Source organism: Mesoplodon densirostris, chromosome 3 (assembly GCF_025265405.1).
Source record: "Mesoplodon densirostris isolate mMesDen1 chromosome 3, mMesDen1 primary haplotype, whole genome shotgun sequence".
Classification (NCBI taxonomy): domain Eukaryota; kingdom Metazoa; phylum Chordata; class Mammalia; order Artiodactyla; family Ziphiidae; genus Mesoplodon; species Mesoplodon densirostris.
Window position 1 is genome coordinate 99,723,081 of NC_082663.1, and position 21,624 is coordinate 99,744,704.

The following is a 21,624-nucleotide window of genomic DNA, read 5'->3' on the forward strand; positions in this document are numbered from 1 at the left end:
TCCCCAGCCCTAGACCACTAACTTCAGCATTTCTTATTACAGAAGAAAAATAAACTCATATATGGCTCAACCACTGCAGTAAGGGCTCTGTTACATGCAACTAAATGTAACTCCTAACTGAGACACACCAGTAAGAAAAAGACAAACATCTTGGAAAAGCTCTGCCTGACATTATTGTAGAGAGTCTCTTAGGTACGTTCTCATAATTTCTTTTCGTATCTTCAATTCTTCAAACAACAGAAGAAATATAGAAATGACTATATATTACTTTACAGAGTCAACATAAGGAAGTGATTGAATCCTGAAACATCATACCTAGGAAACATACCTTGGACCATATACAGACTGAGACAATTGCTATTTTATGACATTTATTAGATTCTTCATAGACAGAAGAGTATTAATACTCCTATGATTAAGGGCCTCCAACTTTTACTTCCTGAAGATAAGATTCTATCAATTTTCTGAGTAATTAAGACAATGAATTTTGGAGATAGACAGATCTGGGGTAGTCACTAGGGCTGTTCACGAATACATCAGTCCTCTTTCATGATACATGATCAGACTGCATTTTCTAGCCCCCTCTGAAGTTAGGCATGGCCATATGACTTGACTTGGTGAATGAAATGTGAGCACAAATGTGTGTCACCTCTGGGCAGATGCTTTAAAAGTGGTGTATGATTCCCCACCTCTCTTTATTCCTTCCTTCATAAAAGTAGAGTGATGGGTCTAGATGGTGCATCCATCAGCCTGGATCCCTAAGTGACTATAATTAGCAGCGGTTCCCCTGGCAATCCCACTGTACAGACAGTGTGTTATGCCATTCTGATTTTGGGGTTTTAAGTGACTGATGCAATCACTAACTAGCTATGTGTTCCCAGATAAGTTAAATAACCTCTCTTTGCCTCGCTTTCTTCATCTGTAAAGTGAGGAATATTATGTCCACCTTATAAGGTTATTATTATGGTGCACTTACATGATACATTTAAAGTGCTTAGCATATAACTTGATTGATAATAAATGATAATGTTTCTCTCTACATTCATAACATATCTGGGGCAATGTGAAGCTATATGAGAAGTTTACTGGTTCAGAAGAACAAGGAAAATCCTCTACTTACAAAATTAGTTTCTAAAAGTTTATCTGGGGGAAAATCAGTGTTCTGTAAATCCTCTGTCTATAGATGCAACGTGACAGTTTCAAAAGACTGTTATTAACAACTACTGGTGATGAGTAGAGCTAAGACATTTAGGTTACAGCACAAAGCTTTGCCACGTCTAGTTATAAAAGTTCATAAGGCTTCCAAGGTATGAGTAACCCTGGTACATATTATAATGGCAAAATGAAAATCACCAACTTTCAGTTCAATTTTTCTGTCAATCTATAGACAAGAATCAGAGGCGAGGAAAGGCAAAAAGATGAACTCTTCTTGAGAGCCCGGTGTCAGGCAATTAACATGCATTATCCCATTCGATTCTCACAACAATATTATGAGGTAACTATTTTTTGTATATTGCAGATAAGAAAACAAACACAAAGAGATTACATGAATTGTCTTCTGGCAAAAACTGCTGATGATAAGTGATAAAGTTTTAACTCAAACTTGCTTCAAAACTCTTATCATGCTATTTCCAAGTGACTGAAAACTGCTCAAGAATAAAGGAAGAGAATGAATCAACAGACTAAGAAGGCCATTCTATGCCAAGTTCTTTATTTTGAGGAGCCCTACCTCTACAGAATGAAGCCAGCTGAAAAATTACTATTCTCCCCATCATCTTAAGGTTTTATTAGGATGCCCCTAATAAAAGGTTATTGGGGGGAAAAGGCATGTTATAGCTTTCCTCCCCAGGAAGGAAAGAAAACATCTATTTCAGAGCAGATGTTCAGAAGAATGTACTAATTTTTTTATTGTAGCTAGATTTAAACAAGCTGGACTTGGTGTTCCCCCAGTAAGAAAGCTAATTGTTTGCCAGATGTAATAAGCAACTTGGGATGTTTCATATGCTTTTTTTCTGCTCATGTTCCTGCGACCATCTTATCAGCACCTCCCAAATCACATGTCTGGTTATCAAACATCCTTCTTCTACTCCTGGTCACTGTAGTATAACCACTCCTGGTGACCAAAGCAAAAAGAATGAGAACTCTAGGACCCCACTTTTGCTTTGGGATTTTATGTTCAACTTGATCCATAGAAAAAAATAAAAGCTCCAAAAGCTGAAGAGATGATAGATCCTGATACCCTTCTGTCTCTTAAACTTTGCCTGTTGTTAGATATTATACTAAAAACATAAGATAGGTTTCCTGCTGTGACAGTACATTAATTAATACCAGAATAATATATCTTATAAAACTGGAAAGGGGGGAGCAGTAGCAGCATTTGTAGTAGTAGGAGTAGTACAAACCCTATGCCAAACCCTAGCCCTATTATACTATAACTACTACTACTAAAACACCACCGTTACCAACATTAAAGCTTCTGTTTAGGAAAGCAGTAAAGATCCAATTCCAACTGTGGGAATAATATAAATCCATAGAAGATTATTTTTATAAACCAAAAGAAGAAGAGGAAAGAAATTTTAAATTTATAGCCAAAGACCATTATATTTTTCCCTCAAGATTTAAACTTTTAATGAGGCCTACGTCTGATGTTGGCTGATCCTAGGATTTTACATCAACAAAAAGGAAAATACAGAGACTGTACAGAAAGCAAGCTTAAACAACAGCCCTGGGTTCCACCTTTCCTTTAAGACACCTAAAAATAATGTTGTTTTCTGCTGAAGAACATACACAGATGATGGTTAATAAACAAAACAGAGACACAAGTATAGGGGTATATTAAGTGTTATATTGATGGAAGGTACATGGGAGTAGGTGATAAAGTCAGAGGGGAGAAAAAAAAGTCTGAGAACACTCCCTGGTCATTTGGAGGAAGGATTTAGGATCCCTCACACATTTTTTCCCTCAAAAGAGAGAAAGAGAAATTGCCTAGACCCCAAACTAAGTCTAGTCACGCAGATACACCCAAAAATAGCCTACTCATGAAAGCCTACTTCTTTCAAAAGAAGAAAGTCTCCAACTCTGACACATACCATGGCTTAGGGTAGGGGAGAGGAAAAGGGCAATTCAATGCTTCTTCTGGCATTCTTTAACTCCCCTTGCTCTGGAGGTCTTTTGTTCTTTTTCTTGGTAACTAATCCACTTATCCAGTTACTCTGACCTAAGCTTTTATCTACTATTGGAATTTCCCTCATGGCTAAGGCACACTTTTATAATAGAAACCATGATGTATAATGAGAGAGACAGAAAGAAGGGAGGAAAGAGCATACTTTGTGCGTGTGCCTGTGTGTGTGTGTGTGTGTGCGTGCGTGTGTGTGTTAGAGGAGGGAGTTATAAAACTCCATTTAGTTTGCTATTTTTTTCTTTTGTTGTAGGTGTAAAGTTTTTTTACATGTTCTAAAAGGTTGAGATGTTGGTGAGCTCACTGAAACATTATTATTTACTAATGATTATGAATTATATATGAAATTATCAGGCTTTCATAGAAATTAAATAAAATGTTGATTGCAGGTTATAACTTTTCATATTCTGTAGGCTTTTTTCTCAAAAATAATTATATCTTTTTATACCCTAAGCAAGGTTAATAAGATAAACAGGAAGTTGGTATATCTCCTCGAATAAAAGCACCAATGGAAAAAATCTTGCTGTAAAATGTTCTTTTAAACAAAAAGAAAAAAGTCTAGTACAAGAGAACACAAAATACTAAAACAGAAATACAGACTACTGAAAGACATATCTAGCCAAAAAAACTACATTTAATATTATGCTACTTAAAAACGATTTAGCATATTACAAATGCTGTTTGCACAGCTTAGAATGAATATTTAAATAATGCAATCTGGAACGTTAAACTAACAGAAAAACACCAGAGGGGAAAGGAAGGTTATAAAAGTGCACAAATTTCTATCACAGATATAGTCTACTTGTCACTTAAGTTACAAATTTAACAAGTTATGCATTTTTAAATTTTCTAGACAAAAACCTAACCAAGCTCCTACTTTCAAAAACTATATAACTTTCCAAAGACATACCTCTTGTATGTAATTATTTTTCTCCAAGATAGAAAGAGCAACAGCTGCACACTCCAGTGTAGAAAGGCACCTATTAGTTGGTTGCGCCCGAATTACATACTGACTAGAAATGCTGGTTTTTAATTGCACCTGAAATCAAAAACAGAATAGAATGTAATTTTTCTTTTAAGTTTAAAGCTATAAGGTCTGTATTTTATTTTATTTTATTTATTTATTTTTTGCGGTGCGCGGGCCTCTCACTGTTGTGGCCTCTCCCACTGCGGAGCACAGGCTCTGGATGCACAGGATCAGCGGCCATGGCTCACGGGCCCAGCCGCTCCGCGGCATGTGGGATCCTCCCGGACCAGGGCATGAACCCGTGGTCCCCTGCATCGGCAGGTGGACTCTCAACCACTGCGCCACCAGGGAAGTCCCTAAGGTCTGTATTTTAAATACTAATTGCTCTAATTCCCTTCCAAAATTGCCAGTTTATAAATATTAAATGTATCAATATCTTCTATACATAATATCCTTTTATTATTGTTTTGTTAAATAGAAGCAAGAGGATAGTTACACATCTGACAAAGAAAATGTATTCAAAATATATACAAATTCCTACAAATCAAAAATAAAAAGACTAATAACCTCCTCCCAGTGGGCAAAAGAGTGAATAGACACTTCACAAAAGGAGATATACAAGTAGCAAATAGGTACATGTAAAAGGGCTCAACATGATTTAATGTAAATTAAAATCACAATGAGGGGCTTCCCTGGTGGCGCAGTGGTTGAGAACCTACCTGCCAATGCAGGGAACATGGGTTCGAGCCCTGGTCCGGGAAGATCCCACAGCCGCGGAGCAACTAAGCCCGTGCGCCACAACTACTGAGCCTGTGCTCTAGAGCCCATGAGCCACAGCTACTGAAGCCCATGCACCTAGAGCCCATGCTCTGCAACAAGAGAAGCCACCGCAATGAGAAGCCCTCGCACTGCAATGAAGAGTAGCCCCCGCTCACCGCAACTAGAGAAAGCCCATGTGCAGCAATGAAGACCCAACACAGCCAAAAATAAATAAATAAAAATAAAATAAAATAAAATCACAAGGAGATATCATTTCACACTCATTAGAACAGTTAAAATCGAAAAGACTAACACCACCAAATGAGGATAGAGCAAATGAAACTCTCATACATTGAAGTGGGAGTGAAAATGGTTTAATCACTTCGGAGAATTGACAATTGGGATTTTTTATTTTCTGGTTTATTCTTCCATTATTTCTTAAACTGATAAGCATATGTCTGTGTGGGTGTAAATCTATATAAACACACAGAGATACACACACATACACACACACGCACACACACACACACACATATATATATCCTCTTTTTAGATAAAAGTAGCATACTACAGATACTTTTCTCCATCGAGATAATATTTTAGCTGAGATAGAGTCAGACATGAGAAAGGCAATAGAAAACTGAATGTCAGCATTTTGGCCCTTTGATTGCTACTTTAATTAAATGAAACTCAAGTAATCTTACACTCATAAAGCCCACACTCTGATCAAAATCACATTTAAGGATATGTGATGGGAAATATGGTTTTTCCACTCTGATCGCTTTTTGTTCAAAAAATTATCCTCTACAACTTGTTTCCTTTCCTTCCTCAAAAAGAGATGAGGGGGAAAGGGGGAGGGAGAGAGAGAGGGAAGCAAAGTGGGCACCATAAAAGATTCACTATAGAATGTATTGCTCTATATATGATTTTGGAATATATTCTTTAAAGCATATTTGACAATTACATTTTAGATATCATATTAAAATTACTCTGCATTTCTACCAATGGACAAGATGAAAAATAGATGCAGGGAGAGAAAGGGATGGAAGAAAATGGTTGAGAAACATGTATAATGATAAAAGAAAGCCTATGTTTAAATAACTGTAAGAATAATTCATGATGTTGATTAATTGTAATTACTAAAAGCTTTGATATTTCATCAGGTCAACTAGTAGAACAGAGTACAGACAAATACTACTTTCAATACTTAATTCCAAGTCATCACTGGAGGAATTTATAACAAGCATCTGATTAAAACAAACCTTTGGAAAACATGCAAAATTCACAGTGGATTTTGTTTATTGGAATTAATTTGATTTTTAAAAGAAATTTGTTATTTTGGGAGGGTGTATTATTTCTTACTGTGGCTCACATGGCTGTATGAAAACAGAATTTGAAATATATCATTTGTTAAAAGACTTCAGAATATCCTTCACAAATCATCTCTCTGGGGCCTCCCTGGTGGCGCAAGTGGTTGAGAGTCCGCCTGCCGATGCAGGGGATACGGGTTCGTGCCCCGGTCTGGGAGGATCCCATATGCCGCGGAGCGGCTGGGCCCGTGAGCCATGGCCGCTGAGCCTGCGCGTCCGGAGCCTGCGCGTCCGGAGCCTGTGCTCCGCAACGGGGGAGGCCACGACAGTGAGAGGCCCGCATACCGCAAAAAAAAAAAAAAAAAAAAAAAAAAAAAAACAAATCATCTCTCTGGGAGTTATCTAGTAACTGGATATATTAAAAGAGTATATATAACTAAGATCTGTCATATTATTAGGATACATGTTATTAAAGCATGCTAATGTGATCTCACGGCACCTCCTTTTATGCTTATGGGCTATATCACACACTTAATTCAGTGAGTAAATGAGCAAGACTAAAAAGAAACCCTGTTGATCCATCTTCTTGAGAAGTCACAAGCATCATAATAATTTTTCAGAAACTGCCTCTTCTTCATGAATAAATGTTCAAGAAAATCCAAGGCAAAATTAACTATTATAAGAAATGAAAAAAATTAACATATGATGAAAGTATGGTATGTAGAAAGAGGAACTATTGAAAGACCAATGTTATTATATCAGTTGACAATAATTAATCACTTAATTTCAGTCATTTAGTTTCTCAGTTCCTGCTCACTGGATAAAAATCAGATAGCTGGACCTGATGGTATTAAAACCTATTTTTTAGTGATCAATCCCAAGATCATATAATGTATATGTAATTTTAATGCTACATTAATTATATATCATTATTAATATATTATGTATAATTATTATATACAACCTTCATTTCCAATTTTTGGAAGCCATGCTGATGCAAAGAATGCTTCAATAATTTTGATCTTCTTGGAAGTTGGTTCTCCATGGGTAGAAGTTGTCTGAGTGCTCTTAATGTGACTTCTTTAGGAATAGGAGTATCATTGGTTGGTTTAGAATTCTACTGGTATAGGTTGTAAGCCTATAATATAACTCCTATTTTAGAAACAGCCAACTCATCCAAATTTTACTTCTAGACTGAGCTTCAGATCTTTTCCACTGATTTTCTGGATTGGCTAAAATTTGAATTCCTTAAAATTCTTTTGTGGTTAATGCCTTCTTTTCTTTTCTTCCATTAAATATTAAATATATATTTAATATATAAGAATACCAGATAACAGTTTGACAGCTATGATCACCATTCAGATGCCTTTTAAAAGGGTTTTTTCAAATGTCTCCTTCCTAGATAGACCTTTAGCTATTTTTGTGATTTGTGTCATTAGAAGTGTGGAAGTCATAGCATGTTCAGTGGTTTAGTAATGACCTTTAGGACTCAAAAAAATATCCAAAGGATTAACATGCCATGGCTTATGTTTGCATAACATATGTCTTCAAAATAACTTACTATAATATAGTTAATTCTTTTGTCAAGAAAAATAAACTAAAAAAGACCTCAAAATTAAAATTTTAATCATCTTCACACATCCCCCCAACAAATGCTGTATTTTATAATTTGATGGTGATTACGTGTTATCTGTTCTCAGGCTCTTTTAAGACAAGTTTCATTATTACATAAAACTGTTGTGCTCCTCACTTAATTATTAAGAGTCACAAGACATTCTAATCAGTTGATCAGCTTCCTTAAAGGTTTCTAGGAAAATCAATCTATTTTGCAGGCTTTCTGAAACAACCCTAGTCTAGAACAAGCTAAAATAAACCTCTTTTTACTAACATTCTGAATTCCTTACCAGTGGAAGACACACATAAAAACCCTCCTTTCTGAAGCACCCTTTTTTCTATGCTCTTTCACAAACAAGAATCAGTATCTGAGCTTATGAGCTGCCCTTTGAAGGAGAGGTACTAAATCTTTTCTTCTAGCCCCAATCCCTCAATCCACTTCATTCCTTTCATTTCCTCGGTTTAGTTCAACACTATGATCTAATAGCGATAAGAGTCCAGCTTTGGCATCAGACAGTTGCCAGTCTGAACAGAGACTTAACCACTTATATGCAAAGTATCATGCACTTGGACACTAAGTGCTATTCTAGAAAATATACATATATTGTCTCATTTAATTCTTGCAAAGACCCTATGAAGTAAGTACTATTATCTCCATTTTACAGATGAGGAAACCAAAGTACAGAGAGGTGAAGTAACTAACCCAAGGTTCCAAAATCAATCATGGTAAAGCAGATAAATAAATTTATAGTCTTCTTTGAGAGCTTGAGCTCTTCATAACTAGGCTAATAATTAAATGGATGAATTCTTAGGCAAATCCCAACAGACAAAACAAATAAAACAAAGCTATTTTGCTGGAAAGCAAGGCTGAGGGACTCCTGAATAATTTTAGGGTTCTCATGAACACAGTGTAAAAAAAAAATGATATAGGGAGAGGAGTCTTCTCAAGAATGAAAGTTTCTCACAAATATCAACATGTATGTCTTGCTCCCATCTTCCCATACTATGAAGCCTGTAAAGTTTTTACAGAAAGTTAAGATTCTAGGATTAATGTTGAAACTCAGAAAATTTGATAAAAATAAGGTTAAAGGGGGCATTAGTTATAGATAAAATGATAATATCGTGCTACTTCCAAAACACATTATTGTTTAAATTTTTTTTTCTGAGTTGACCTGAGAAACTTCATTTCATAACAGTTTCTATGGTAAAGCACAATTCCAAAATTACCAAAGAACTTGTGGAACACATTGGGTTTAAAATTTAGTACTTTCTTACACATTAAAATGATAATTAAAGTTACACATTGCTTTTCCAACACACAAAAACTTTGATGTTAAAAATGCAAACATACAATTCAGAAGCCTAAAAATTAAGCACTTACAAATTTCAAATTTAAGCAAGTCTAAATAATGATACAAAATTGAAATTCTGTTGAGTGACATATTTAATCAAATATCTTGACTAGTGTTTTTTCCTACTAATAAAAATATTTAATCTACCACTGTTTTTCACATAACTCCAAGTAGTGCATATCTGAAGTCACTGAGAACTATGGGTATGGAAATATCTAGAGAAGGAAAGTAAAAACACATAGATTCATGAGATCACAGAATTGGAAGTTATCTTTATAAGTCAAATATTAATCTCCATGTTCTCAGGCATAATTATTCTTTTAAAAAGTTTAGAATGACAGAACTAAAGTTTAAAATAATATTGAAATATAATAATTTCTCAAATAAAAAAAAGTTTTATGAGTTTTTAAGCTTCCTCTTGAAAAAAAAAAAGAATAGAGGCATGAAAACAAAAATTCCTTAAGATTATTGGCTACCATCCCTGGTGGCAGTGGTTAAGAATCTGCCTGCTGGGAGATCAGCTCTGTGCTTTGTGACCACCTAGAGGGGTGGGATAGGGAGGGTAGGAGGGAGGGAGACACAAGAGGGAAGAGATATGGGAACATATGTATATGTATAACTGATTCACTTTGTTATAAAGGAGAAACTAACACACCATTGTAAAGCAATTATACTCCAATAAAAAAAAGAAGAAGAAGAAGAAAAAAAAAAGAATCTGCCTGCCAATGCAGAGGACACGGGTTCGAGCCCTGGTCCGGGAGGATCCCACATGCCGCAGAGCAACTAAGTCCGTGTGTCACAACTACTGAGCCTGTGCCCTGGAGCCCGCGAACCACAACTACTGAGTCCACGTGCCACAACTACTGAAGCCCGCGCACCTAGAGCCCACGCTGCACAACAAGAGAAGTCACTGCAATGAGAAGCCTGCACACCGCAACAAAGAGTAGCCCCCACTCGCTGCAACTAGAGAAAGGCCGCACGCAGCAATGAAGACCCAACACAGCCAAAAAAATTTAAAAAAAAAAACATTATTGGCTACAATAACTTCAGGGTGATTTCAGTAAATTAACAAAACATTACACCAGTAAACAAGCCAGAAAGAAGAGTGTGACTATAGATTACACGTCTTGGCATTACTTTCTGCTGCTATTTTTCTCAGCAATACTTAATGGAGATGAGTCTCTGTTGAATAATGCTATAGAAACTAACTTTTGTGATATCTCCTGAAATTGAAATTGTCCAAACTAAGCATGTCTACATGTACGCATTTATTCATACTGGGCTTACATCAATTTATATCCTTTATTAGGAAACTTAGAACAGAAACTGATTTAGGATATTAGAAATTGATTTACTAGTCTCACCTAAGTAATAACCAATTTTATAACGTCTTGCTTGTGAAACAGTTTCTCACCAAAGATAAATTTCATTTAACAATTATCATTTCTACTCATTTCAAAAGCTGTCATGGCTTCATAAACAGCTATTGGAAAATAAATCATAAATTAGCCTAGGTGTGAAATAAAGCACACATTATACAATTACTTCATAAGTTCATTTTGTCACATAAAACTTTTATTTTAAAATTTACTGAGTTAAATTGTACACTCTTTATTAACAACACTTTTCTATAACCTTGAATTAAAATAATGTGCATGAATTGGGAGACAGAAAAGCACAGCAACTAAAAGCATAAGAAAGGAAATTAGACTTATTTAAATTTAACTCTACATAATAGTAGTATGACCTCAAACAAGATTTAAACTCTCAGAGCCTAAAACATTAACAACCTTAAAGAATGACTGTGCTTTAAGATGCTAATATATGTGAAGTGCTCAGCAATGCCTGCCATACAGTAAGCAGGCAATACAGGCAAAGATGTTGATGAGGGTGGTACTGATGCTACTGATGTTAACCAGGATAGTGCTAGTGATGATTTACAATGCTTTCTTCACAATCTAATGAATAAGTGTGAAGCAACTCAGCTTTACCCCAATAAAGCCAGATGAGTAGCCTGACCAAGAGTGTGGGATAAGATAAAACTTAGAGCCAGATGAATGTCAAATTTTACAGGATGGAAGAAGAAAAGCTATTGAACAGGTAGAGAAAAAGCAGTCTTAGAAGCAGGAGAAAGAACCAGAAAAGAGTTTCACTGAATAACAGAGAACAAGTTACATTGCCAGATAAATAAAATATTCCTAACAGTAAGAATCCTAAAAAAGGCAGAAATATTTTCATTAAAGATATAATTTATATACAAGGAAAATATTCATATTTTACTCTTTTGCCCTTTTAAGTACATGATCTAAGCATCATTAAAATGTGCAATAATCCCCAAAGTACTGAATCTTACATATAAATCTTTGATATTTCTTTAAAACATTCCCAAACAACACTATGTAACAGAAGAGACAGACCAAGAATTTATAATGATTTTTGAAAATACTTTTTAAATGAAATTTTTTCATTTCTTGAATGACCTTGCATGACTCTTTTATCTGCCTAATATTTTCAATATATTTTCTCATCTTCTTCTACCTCTGCACATGTGTAACTTATCTGTAATGTTTAATTGATTTTATGACAGTAAAACTGGCAGACGGACATAAAAAAGAATTGGCTAACAATAGGTTGCTATGTTCCTTTGAAGAATACAGAGTACAGAATACTTAAATGATAAGAAATTATGAGTTGCAGAATATCACCATTTTTTTTATTGAAGTATAATTAACTTACAATGTTAAATAGTTTCAGGTGTACAACATAGTGATTTGATATTTTTATACCTTTTTTTACCTTTGATCATTTTACACCAAAATGATCACCAGGATAAGGATAGTTAACATCTGTCACCATATAAAGTTATTACAATATTATTGACAATATTCCCTATGTTGTACATTATATCTCCATAACTTTGTTATTTCATAGCTGGAAGTTTGTACCTCTTAATCTTCTTCACTTATTTTGCCAATCCCTTTACCCACCTCCCCTCTGGCAATCACCAGTTAGTTCTCTGTATCTATGAGTCTGTTTCTATTTTATTATGTTTGTTTTGTTTTTTAGATTCACACAGGGGAATTCCCTGGCGGTCCAGTGGTTAGGACTCAGCACTTTCACTGTTATGGCCCGGGTTCAATCCCTGCTTGGGGAACTGAGATCCCGCAAGCCACACAGAGTGGCCAAAAATAAAAATTATTAAGTGATATCATACAGTATTGGTCTTTCTCTGTCTTATTTCACTTAGCATAATACCCTCTAGGTCCATCCATTTTGTCACAAATGGCAAGATTTTGTTCTTTTTATGGTTAAGTAATATTCCATTGTGTATATATACCACATATTCTTTATCCATTCATCTTTTCACAGACAATTAGGTTGTTTCCATATCTTGGCTATTGTAAATAATGTTACAATGAACACTGGTATGCATATATCTTTTAAAATTAGTGCTTTTGTTATTTTCAGTTAAATACCCAGAAGTGAAATTGCTGAACCATATGGCAGTTCCATTTTTTAATTTTTTGTTTTCCACAGCATCCATACCAATGTACATTCCTATCAACATTGTACCAGGGTTCCCTTTTCTCCACATGCTTGCCAACACTTTTTATTACTTGTCTTCTTGACAATAGCCACTCTGAAAGGTGTGAGGTAATTATTTCATTTTGGTTTGGATTGCATTTCCCTGATGACTAGAGAAGTTGAACATCTTTTCATGTGCCTGTTAGCTATTTGTATGTCTTCTTTGAAAAAATATCTATTCATGTCCTCTACTCATTTTTAAATTAAATTGTTTGGGTTTTTTGATATTGAGATGTATGAGTTTTTTTTAACATATTTTGTGTATTAACCCCTTATTGAACTTGTCATTTGAAAATGTCTTCTCCCATTCAGTAAGGGGCCTTTTCATTCAGTTGATAGTTACCTTCACTATGTAAAAGATTTTCAGTTTGATGTAGTCCCACTTGTTTACTTTTGCTTTTTTTTTTTTTTTTTTTGCGGTATGCGGGCCTCTCACTGCCGTGGCCTCTCCCGCTGCGGAGCACAGGCTCCGGACGCGCAGGCCCAGCGGCCACGGCTCACGGGCCCAGCCGCTCCGCGGCATATGGGATCCTCCCAGACCGGGGCACGAACCCGTATCCCCCGCATCGGCAGGCGGACTCTCAACCACTGCGCCACCAGGGAGGCCCTACTTTTGCTTTTGTTGCTCTTGCTTAAGGAGACAGATCCAAAAAAATATTGTTGAGACCTATGTCAAAGAGCATACTGCCTATGCTTTCATTTAGGAGTTTTATGGTTTCAGATCCTACATTTAGACTTTAATCCACTTGACTTTATTTTTTATGTATGGTGTAAGACAGTGGCTTAAGTTTCGTTCTTTTGCACATAGCTGTCCAGTTTTGCCAACATCACTTACTGAAGAGTTTGTCTTTACCCCCATTGTATATTTTTGCTCCCTCTGTCATAGATTAATTGACCATATAAGTGTGGGTTTATTTCTGGTTTGTCTATTCTGTTTCTTTAATCTATGTGTCTGTTTTTGTGCCAGCACGATACTATTTTGATTACTACAGCTTTTTAGCACAGTTTGTATTCAGAGTGCATGATGCCTCCACGTCTGTTAATTATTTTCTTAGACTATTTAATAGAGCTAGTGAAATCCAAAAAGTGAATTGGCGTTTCTTAAATAAATCCATTCAAACACAGTTTGGACAACATAAAGTACCCTGCATAATAGCCATTAATGATATAATATATTCCCCTCAGAAATATAACATAATTCTGTCAACTTTGTAGTACGAACAATATGTGCATAAATGTCAGATACTGAATTTGACAAGTGAATTAGTTTTTAGTGACACAAATAAGGCTGAAAAATTACCACCCAAAAAAAGGGATGAAAGACTGATAACTGCAATGAAGAGTAAAAATAATATGGGAAAAGAATACAAGGTAAAGAATTCTTTAAAAATTACAGGAATTTTTTTCTATTCAGTAGGAAAAGATTCTGATTTGAAATTAAAACTTAATTTCCCCAAAGCTTATCATTCACTTTTCAAGTGATTTAAATGCAAATTCTATTAGATGGTTAATCAAAACACTGGCATGGGCTCTTCGGTGGGGCTAATGGTGGACTCTGGGAGGGCTCATGCCAAGGAGTACTTCACAGAACTTCTGCTGCCAGTGTCCTAGTCCTCACGGTGAGCCACAGCCACCCCCCACCTCCACAAGAGACCTTCAAACACTAGCAGCCGAGTGGCTGACAGGGTCTTGGTGCTCTGCACAGGTGTCAGGCCTGAGCCTCTGAGGTGGGAGAGCTGAGTTCGGGACATTGGTCAACCAGAGCCCTCTGGGGCCGACATAACATCAAATGGCAAAAGCTCTCCCAGATATCTCCATCTCAATGCTAAGACCAGCTCCACTCAACAACCAGCAAGCTACAGTGCTGGACACCCTATGCAAACAACTAGCAAGAGAGGAACACAACCCCACCCATTAGCAGAGAGGCTGCCTAAAATCATAATAAGGCCACAGACACCCCAAAACACACCACCAGACGTGGACCTGCCCACCAGAAAGACAAGATCCAGCCTCATTCACCAGAACACAGGCACCACTCCTCTCCACCAGGAAGCCCAAACAACCCACTGAACCAACCTTACACGTTGGAGGCAGACACCAAAAACAACGGGAACTACAAACCTGCAGTCTGCGTAAAGGAGACCCAAACACAGTAAGTTAAGCAAAGTGAGAAGACAGGGAAACACACAGCAGATGAAAGAGCAAGGTAAAAATGCACCAGACCAAACAAATGAAGAGGAAAAAGGCAGTCTACCTGAAAAATAATTCAGAGTAATGACAGTAAACATGATCCAAAATCTTCGAAATACAATGGAGAAACGCTTAACAAGGATCTAGAAGAACTAAAGAGAAAACAAACAATGATGAACAACACAATAAATGAAATTTAAAATTCTCTAGAAGGAATCAATAGCAGAATAACTAAGGCAGAAGAATGGATAAGTGACCTGGAAGATAAAATAGTGGAAATAACTACCGCAGAGCAGAATAAAGAAAAAAGGATGAAAAGAATTGAGGACAGTCTCAGAGACCTCTGGGACAACATTAAATGCACCAATATTCGAACTATAAAGGTCCCAGAAGAAGAAGAGAAAGAAAAAGGGACTGAGAAAATATGTGAAGAGATTATAGTTGAAAACTTCCCTAATATGGGAAGAGAAATAGTCAATCAAGTCCAAGAAGCACAGAGAGTCCCATATAGGATAAATCCAAGGAGAAACACGCCAAAACACATACTAATCAAACTATCAAAAATTAAATGCATAGAAAAAATATTAAAAGCAGCATGGGAAAAACAACAAATAACATACAAGGGAATCCCCATAAGGATAACACTGAACTTTAGCAGAAACTCTGCAAGCCAGAAGGGAGTGGCAGGACATATTTACAGTTATGAAAGGGAAAACCTACAACCAAGATTACTCTACCCAGCAAGGATCTCATTCAGATTCGACAAAGAAATTAAAACCTTTACAGACATGCAAAAGCTAAGAGATTTCAGCACCACCAAACCACCTTTACAACAAATGCTAAAGGAACTTCTCTAGGCAGGAAACACAAGAGAAGGAAAAGACCTACAACAATAAACACAAAACAATTAAGAAAATGGTAACAGGAACATATATATTGATAACTACCTTAAATGTAAATGGATTAAACACTACAACCAAAAGACACAGACTGGCTGAATCGATACAAAAACAAGACCCGTATATATGCTGTCCACAAGAGACCCACTTCAGACCTAGGGACACATACAGACTGAAAGTGAGGGGATGGAAAAAGATATTCCATGCAAATGGAAATCAGAAGAAAGCTGGAGTAGCAATTCTCATATCAAACAAAACAGACTTTAAAATAAAGACTATTACAAGAGACAAAGAAGGACACTATATAATGATCAAGGGATCAATCTAAGAAGAAGATATAACAATTGTAAATATTTATTCACCCAACACAGGAGCACCTCAATACATAAGGGAAATGCTAACAGCCATAAAAGGGGAAATCAACAGTAACACAATCATAGTACGGGACTTTAACACCCCACTTTCATCCAATGGGCAGATCATCAAAACTGAAAATAAATAAGGAAACACAAGCTTTAAAAGATACATTAAACAAGATGGACTTAACTGATATTTATAGGACATGCCATCCAAAAACAACAAAATACACTTTCTTCTCAAGTGCTCATGGAACATTCTCCAGGACAGATCATATCATGGGTCACAAATCAAGCCTTGGTAAATTTAAGAAAATTGAAACTGTATCATTTCTTTTCCAACCACATACTATGAGACTAGATATCAATTACAGGAAAAAATGTATAAACAATACAAACACATGGAGGCTAAATAATACACTTCTAAATAGTCAAGAGAACACTGAAGAAATCAAAGAGGAAATAAGAAAGTACCTAGAAACAAATGACAAGGAAAACATGATGACTCAAAACCTATGGGATGCAGCAAAAGCAGATCTAAGAGGGAAGTTTATAGAAATACAATCGTACCTCAAGAAACAAGAAACCTGTCAAATAAACAACGCTTACACCTAAAGCAATTAGAGAAAGAACAAAAAAAACCCCCAAAGTTAGCAGAAGGAAAGAAATCATAAAGATCAGATTAGAAATAAATGAAAAAGAAATGAAGGAAATGATTGCTTATTGAAGCAAAGATCAATAAAACTAAAAGCTGATTCTTTGAGAAGATAAACAAAATTGATAAACCATTAGCAGGACTCATCAAGAAAAACAGGGAGAAGACTCAAATCAATAGAATTAGAAATGAAAAAGGAGAAGTAACAACTGACACTGCAGAAATAGAAAGGATCATGAGAGATTATTAGAAGCAACTATACGCCAATAAAATGGACAACCTAAAAGAAATGGACAAAGTCTTAGAAAAGCACAACCTTCTGAGACTGAACCAAGAAGAAATAGAAAATATAAACAGATCAATCACAAGCAGAGAAATTGAAACTGTGATTAAAAATCTTCCAACAAACAAAAGCCCAGGAACACATGGCTTCATAGGAGAATTCTATCAAACATTTAGAGAAGAGGTAACACCCATCCTTCTCAAACTCTTCCAAAGCATAGCAGAGGGAGGAACACTCCCAAACTCATTCTATGAGGCCACCGTCACCCTGATACCAAAACCAAAGATGCCACAAGAAAGAAAACTACAGGCCAGTATCACTGATGAACATAGATGCAAAAATCCTCCACAAAATACTAGCAAACAGAATCCAACAGCACATGAAAAGGATCATACACCATGATAAAGTGGGGTTTATCCCAGGAATGCAAGGACTCCTCATTATATGCAAATCAATCAATGTGATACACCCTATTAACAAACTGAAGGGTAAAAACCATATGATAATCTCAATAAATGCAGAAAAAGCTTTTGAGAAAATTCAACACCCATTTATGATAAAAAACCCTCCTGAAAGTAGGCACAGAGGGAACTTACTTCAATATAATAAAGGCCATATATGGAAAACCCACAGTCAACATCGTCCTAAATGGTGAAAAACTGAAACCATTTTCACTAAGATCAGGAACAAGACAAGGTTGCCACCACTAGTATTCAACATAGTTTTGGAAGTGTTAGCCACAGCAGTCAGAGACAAAGAAGAAATAAAAGGAATCCAAACTGGAAAAGAAGTAAAGCTGTCACTGTTTGCAGATGACATGCTACTATATAGAGAGAATCCTAAAGATGCTACCAGAAAACTACTAGAGCTAATCAATGAATTTGCTAAAGTAGGAGGATACAAAATTAATGCACAGAAATCTCTGGCATTCTTATACACTAGTGATGAAAAATCTGAAAGTGAAATTAAGAAAACACTCCCATTTACCATTGCAACAAAAAGAATAAAATATCTAGGAATAAATCTACCTAAGGAGACAAAAGACCTGTATGCAGAAAATTATAAGACACTGATGAAAGAAATTAAAAATGATACAAATAGATGGAGAGATATACCATGCTCTTGGATTGGAAGAATCAACATTGTGAAAGTGACTATACTACACAAACCATTCTACAGGTTCAATGCAATCCCTATCAAACTACCAATAGCATTTTTCACAGAACTAGAACAAAAAATTTCACAATTTGTATGGAAACACAAAAGACCCCGAAGCACCAAAGCAATCTTGAGAAAGAAAAATGGAACTGGAGGAATCAGGATCCCTGACTTCAGACTATACTACAAAGTTACAGTAATCAAGACAGTATGGTACTAGCACAAAAACAGAAATATAGATCAATGGAACAGGATAGAAAGCCCGGAGGTAAATCTACGCACATATGGTCACCTTATCTTTGACAAAGGAGGCAGCATATACAACGGAGAAGAGACAGCCCCTTCAATAAGTGGTGCTGGGGAAACTAGACAGCTACATGTAAAAGAATGAAATTAGAACACTCCGTAACACCATACAGAAAAATAAACTCAAAATGGATTAAAGACTTAAATGTAAGGCCAGACACTATCAAACTCTTAGAGGAAGACACAGGCAGAACGCTCTATGACATAAATCACAGCAAGATCCTTTTTGAACCACCTTCTAGAGATATGGAAATAAAACCAAAAGTAAACAAATGGGACCTAATGAAACTTAAAACCTTTTGCACAGCAAAGGAAACCATAAACAAGACGAAAAGACAATCCTCAGAATGAGAGAAAATATTTGCAGATGAAGCAACTGACAAAGGATTAATCTCCAAAATATACAAGCAGCTCATGCAGCTCATATCAAAAAAAAACAAAAAACCCAATCCAAAAATGGGCAGAAGACCTAAATAGACATTTCTCCAAAGAAGATATACAGATTGCCAACAAACACATGAAAGAATGCTCAACATCACTAATCCTTAGAGAAATTCACATCAATACTACAGTGAGGTGTCACTTCACATCGGTCAGAATGGCCATCATCAAAAAATCTACAAACAATTAATGCTGTAGAGGGTGTGGAGAAAAGGGAACCCTCTTGCACTGTTGGTGGGAATGTAAATTGATACAGCCACTATGGAGAACAGTATGGAGGTTCCTTAAAAAACTAAAAGTAGGGGCTTCCCTGGTGGCACAGTGGTTGAGAGTCCGCCTGCCGATGCAGGGGACACGGTTTCGTGCCCCGGTCCGGGAGGGTCCCACATGCCACGGAGCGGGTGGGCCTGTGAGCCATACCGCTGAGCCTGCACGTCCGGAGCCTGTGCTCCGCAACGGGAGAGGCCACAACAGTGAGAGGCCCGCGTACCACAAAAAAAAAAAAAAAAAAAACTGAAAATAGAACTACCATATGACCCAGCAATCCCACTACTGGGCATATACCCTGAGAAAACCATAATTCAATAAGAGTCATGTACCACAGTGTTCACTGCAGCTCTATTTACAATAGCCAGGACATGGAAGCAATCTAAGTGTCCATCAACAGATGAATCGATAAAGAAGATGTTGCACATATATACAATAGAATATTACTCAGGCATAAAATGAAATGAAATTGAGTTATTTGTAGTGAGGTGGATGGACCTAGAGACTGTCATACAGAGTGAAGTAAGTCAGAAAGAGAAAAACAAATACCATATGCTAACACATATATATGGAATCTAAAAAAAAAAGAAAAAGGTTCTGAAGAACCTAGAGGCAGGACAGGAATAAAGAGGCAGATGTAGTGAATGGACTTGAGGACACGGGGAGGGGGAAGGGTAATTGGGATGAAGTGAGAGAGTGGCATGGACATATATACACCATCAAATGTAAAACAAATATCTAGCAGGAAGCAGCCACATGGCATAGGGAGTACAGCTCAGTGCTTTGTGTCCACCTAGAGGGGTGCGATAGGGAAGGTGGGAGCGAAACGCAAGAGGGAGGAGAAATGGGGATATATGTATATGTATAGCTGATTCCCTTGTTATACAGCAGAAACTAACACACCATTGTAAAGCAATTATACTCCAATAAAGATGTTTAAAAAAAAATTCAATACCTCTGTACATTTTTAAAAGTTTAAAAAATAAATAAATAAAAGACAAATCATCATCATAAATAAATAAATAAACAGATAAAGCATTGGCATGTTAATTCCACACTTCTTTATGGAAAGCATTAATTACAATAAAAGTATCACTATGATGATATACAATATTTAATAAATTGTGGTTTACTGTTACGTTGCTTTTCACCATCTGCTTAATGAAAGGTTCTGTACTTTAACTTATTATTATTTTATTAAGATTCCCATCAATTCCTTAATCCATATAAAAGCTATTTGCATATATTTAATTTATTGGCAATATCCAGAGCCTAACTCCATCTATCTGTATTAATTAGTTCTTTTTCTACTAGACAAGGTTATCAGTCTAAGCCAGAGACACAAACACATAAGTTTTGTAACCATTAGCATGACTTTTATTTTTTAATAACATTCTTTCCAACAACAGTACTCAATTCCAAGTCAATATCTTTACTAGACTGAATCTCTGCAAATGCCTACCTGGACGTCTTGCTTCCACTTCAATCTTCTTATAAATCCTTCTATATGTATCAGCCAAGTGAACTTCTATAAAACAAACTGATCACATTATTACTCAAATTAAAATCCTTAGCTTGCCACTAGGCAAAATACTTACCATGGTCTATAAACTATCCATTTCATGAAGAACACTCTTTCCCCACCTCCCTCACTACATAGCCAGGATAAGTATAAAAAAGTATTTACCTTTTCTTTGCCTGGCTAACTATTACTATCCTTCAGTTCTCAAATGTTAAAGAGGTCTTCATGAATTCCCAACTTCAATCAAATTGCCATTTTAAAGCACCCCCTATATGCCATTCACAGAATTTAATTTGTAATTATATACTGACCTAAGTGACTTTTTCCACAGAAAGTAAGCTCCATTAAGGCATGGATTATTTTACTTACAACTTACTGTATTCTAGTGTCAATAACGGTGCCCCATAGTGGCTGGTATTCAATAAATACTGGTTGAATGAATGAACGCTGATGATAATCATTAGAAAAGAAAAAAACTATACCTATGAATTCAAACCCAGCAGTTAAATACTTAAATTTATGGTTTTTTGGTAACTTTACTGGGCAAGGAGACGTGGAAATGAGAGGGGGAGAAAGGATTTGTATAAAGACATTAGGGTTCTCTGTCTGAATTTAAACTTATGAGGTTGAGGAAATTCCCTGGGCGGTCCAGTGGTTAGGACTTGGTGCTTTCACTGCCAGGGCCTGCGTTTGATCCCTGGTCGAGGAACTAAAAACTCGCAAGCTGCGTAGCATAGGCCAAAAAAATAAATAAGTAAAATAAACTTACAAAGTTGATAAGC

General features: G+C 36.2%; 1 protein-coding gene across 2 annotated transcripts in view; it reads right to left on the minus strand.

Moving 5' to 3' along the window:
- DTWD2 (DTW domain containing 2) overlaps positions 1–21,624 on the minus strand; it is a 96,905-nt gene that overhangs the window by 1,823 nt on the left and 73,458 nt on the right. Inside the window, exons 5-6 of one of the 2 annotated variants that reach the window (XM_060091866.1) lie at positions 20,783–20,848; positions 4,089–4,217 (exon numbers count right to left, since the gene is read on the minus strand). In XM_060091866.1, the coding sequence (XP_059947849.1) occupies positions 4,089–4,217; positions 20,783–20,848 (195 nt within the window). The remainder of the gene's footprint in view (positions 1–4,088; positions 4,218–20,782; positions 20,849–21,624) is intronic. The other variant, XM_060091867.1, reaches the window with a different exon arrangement.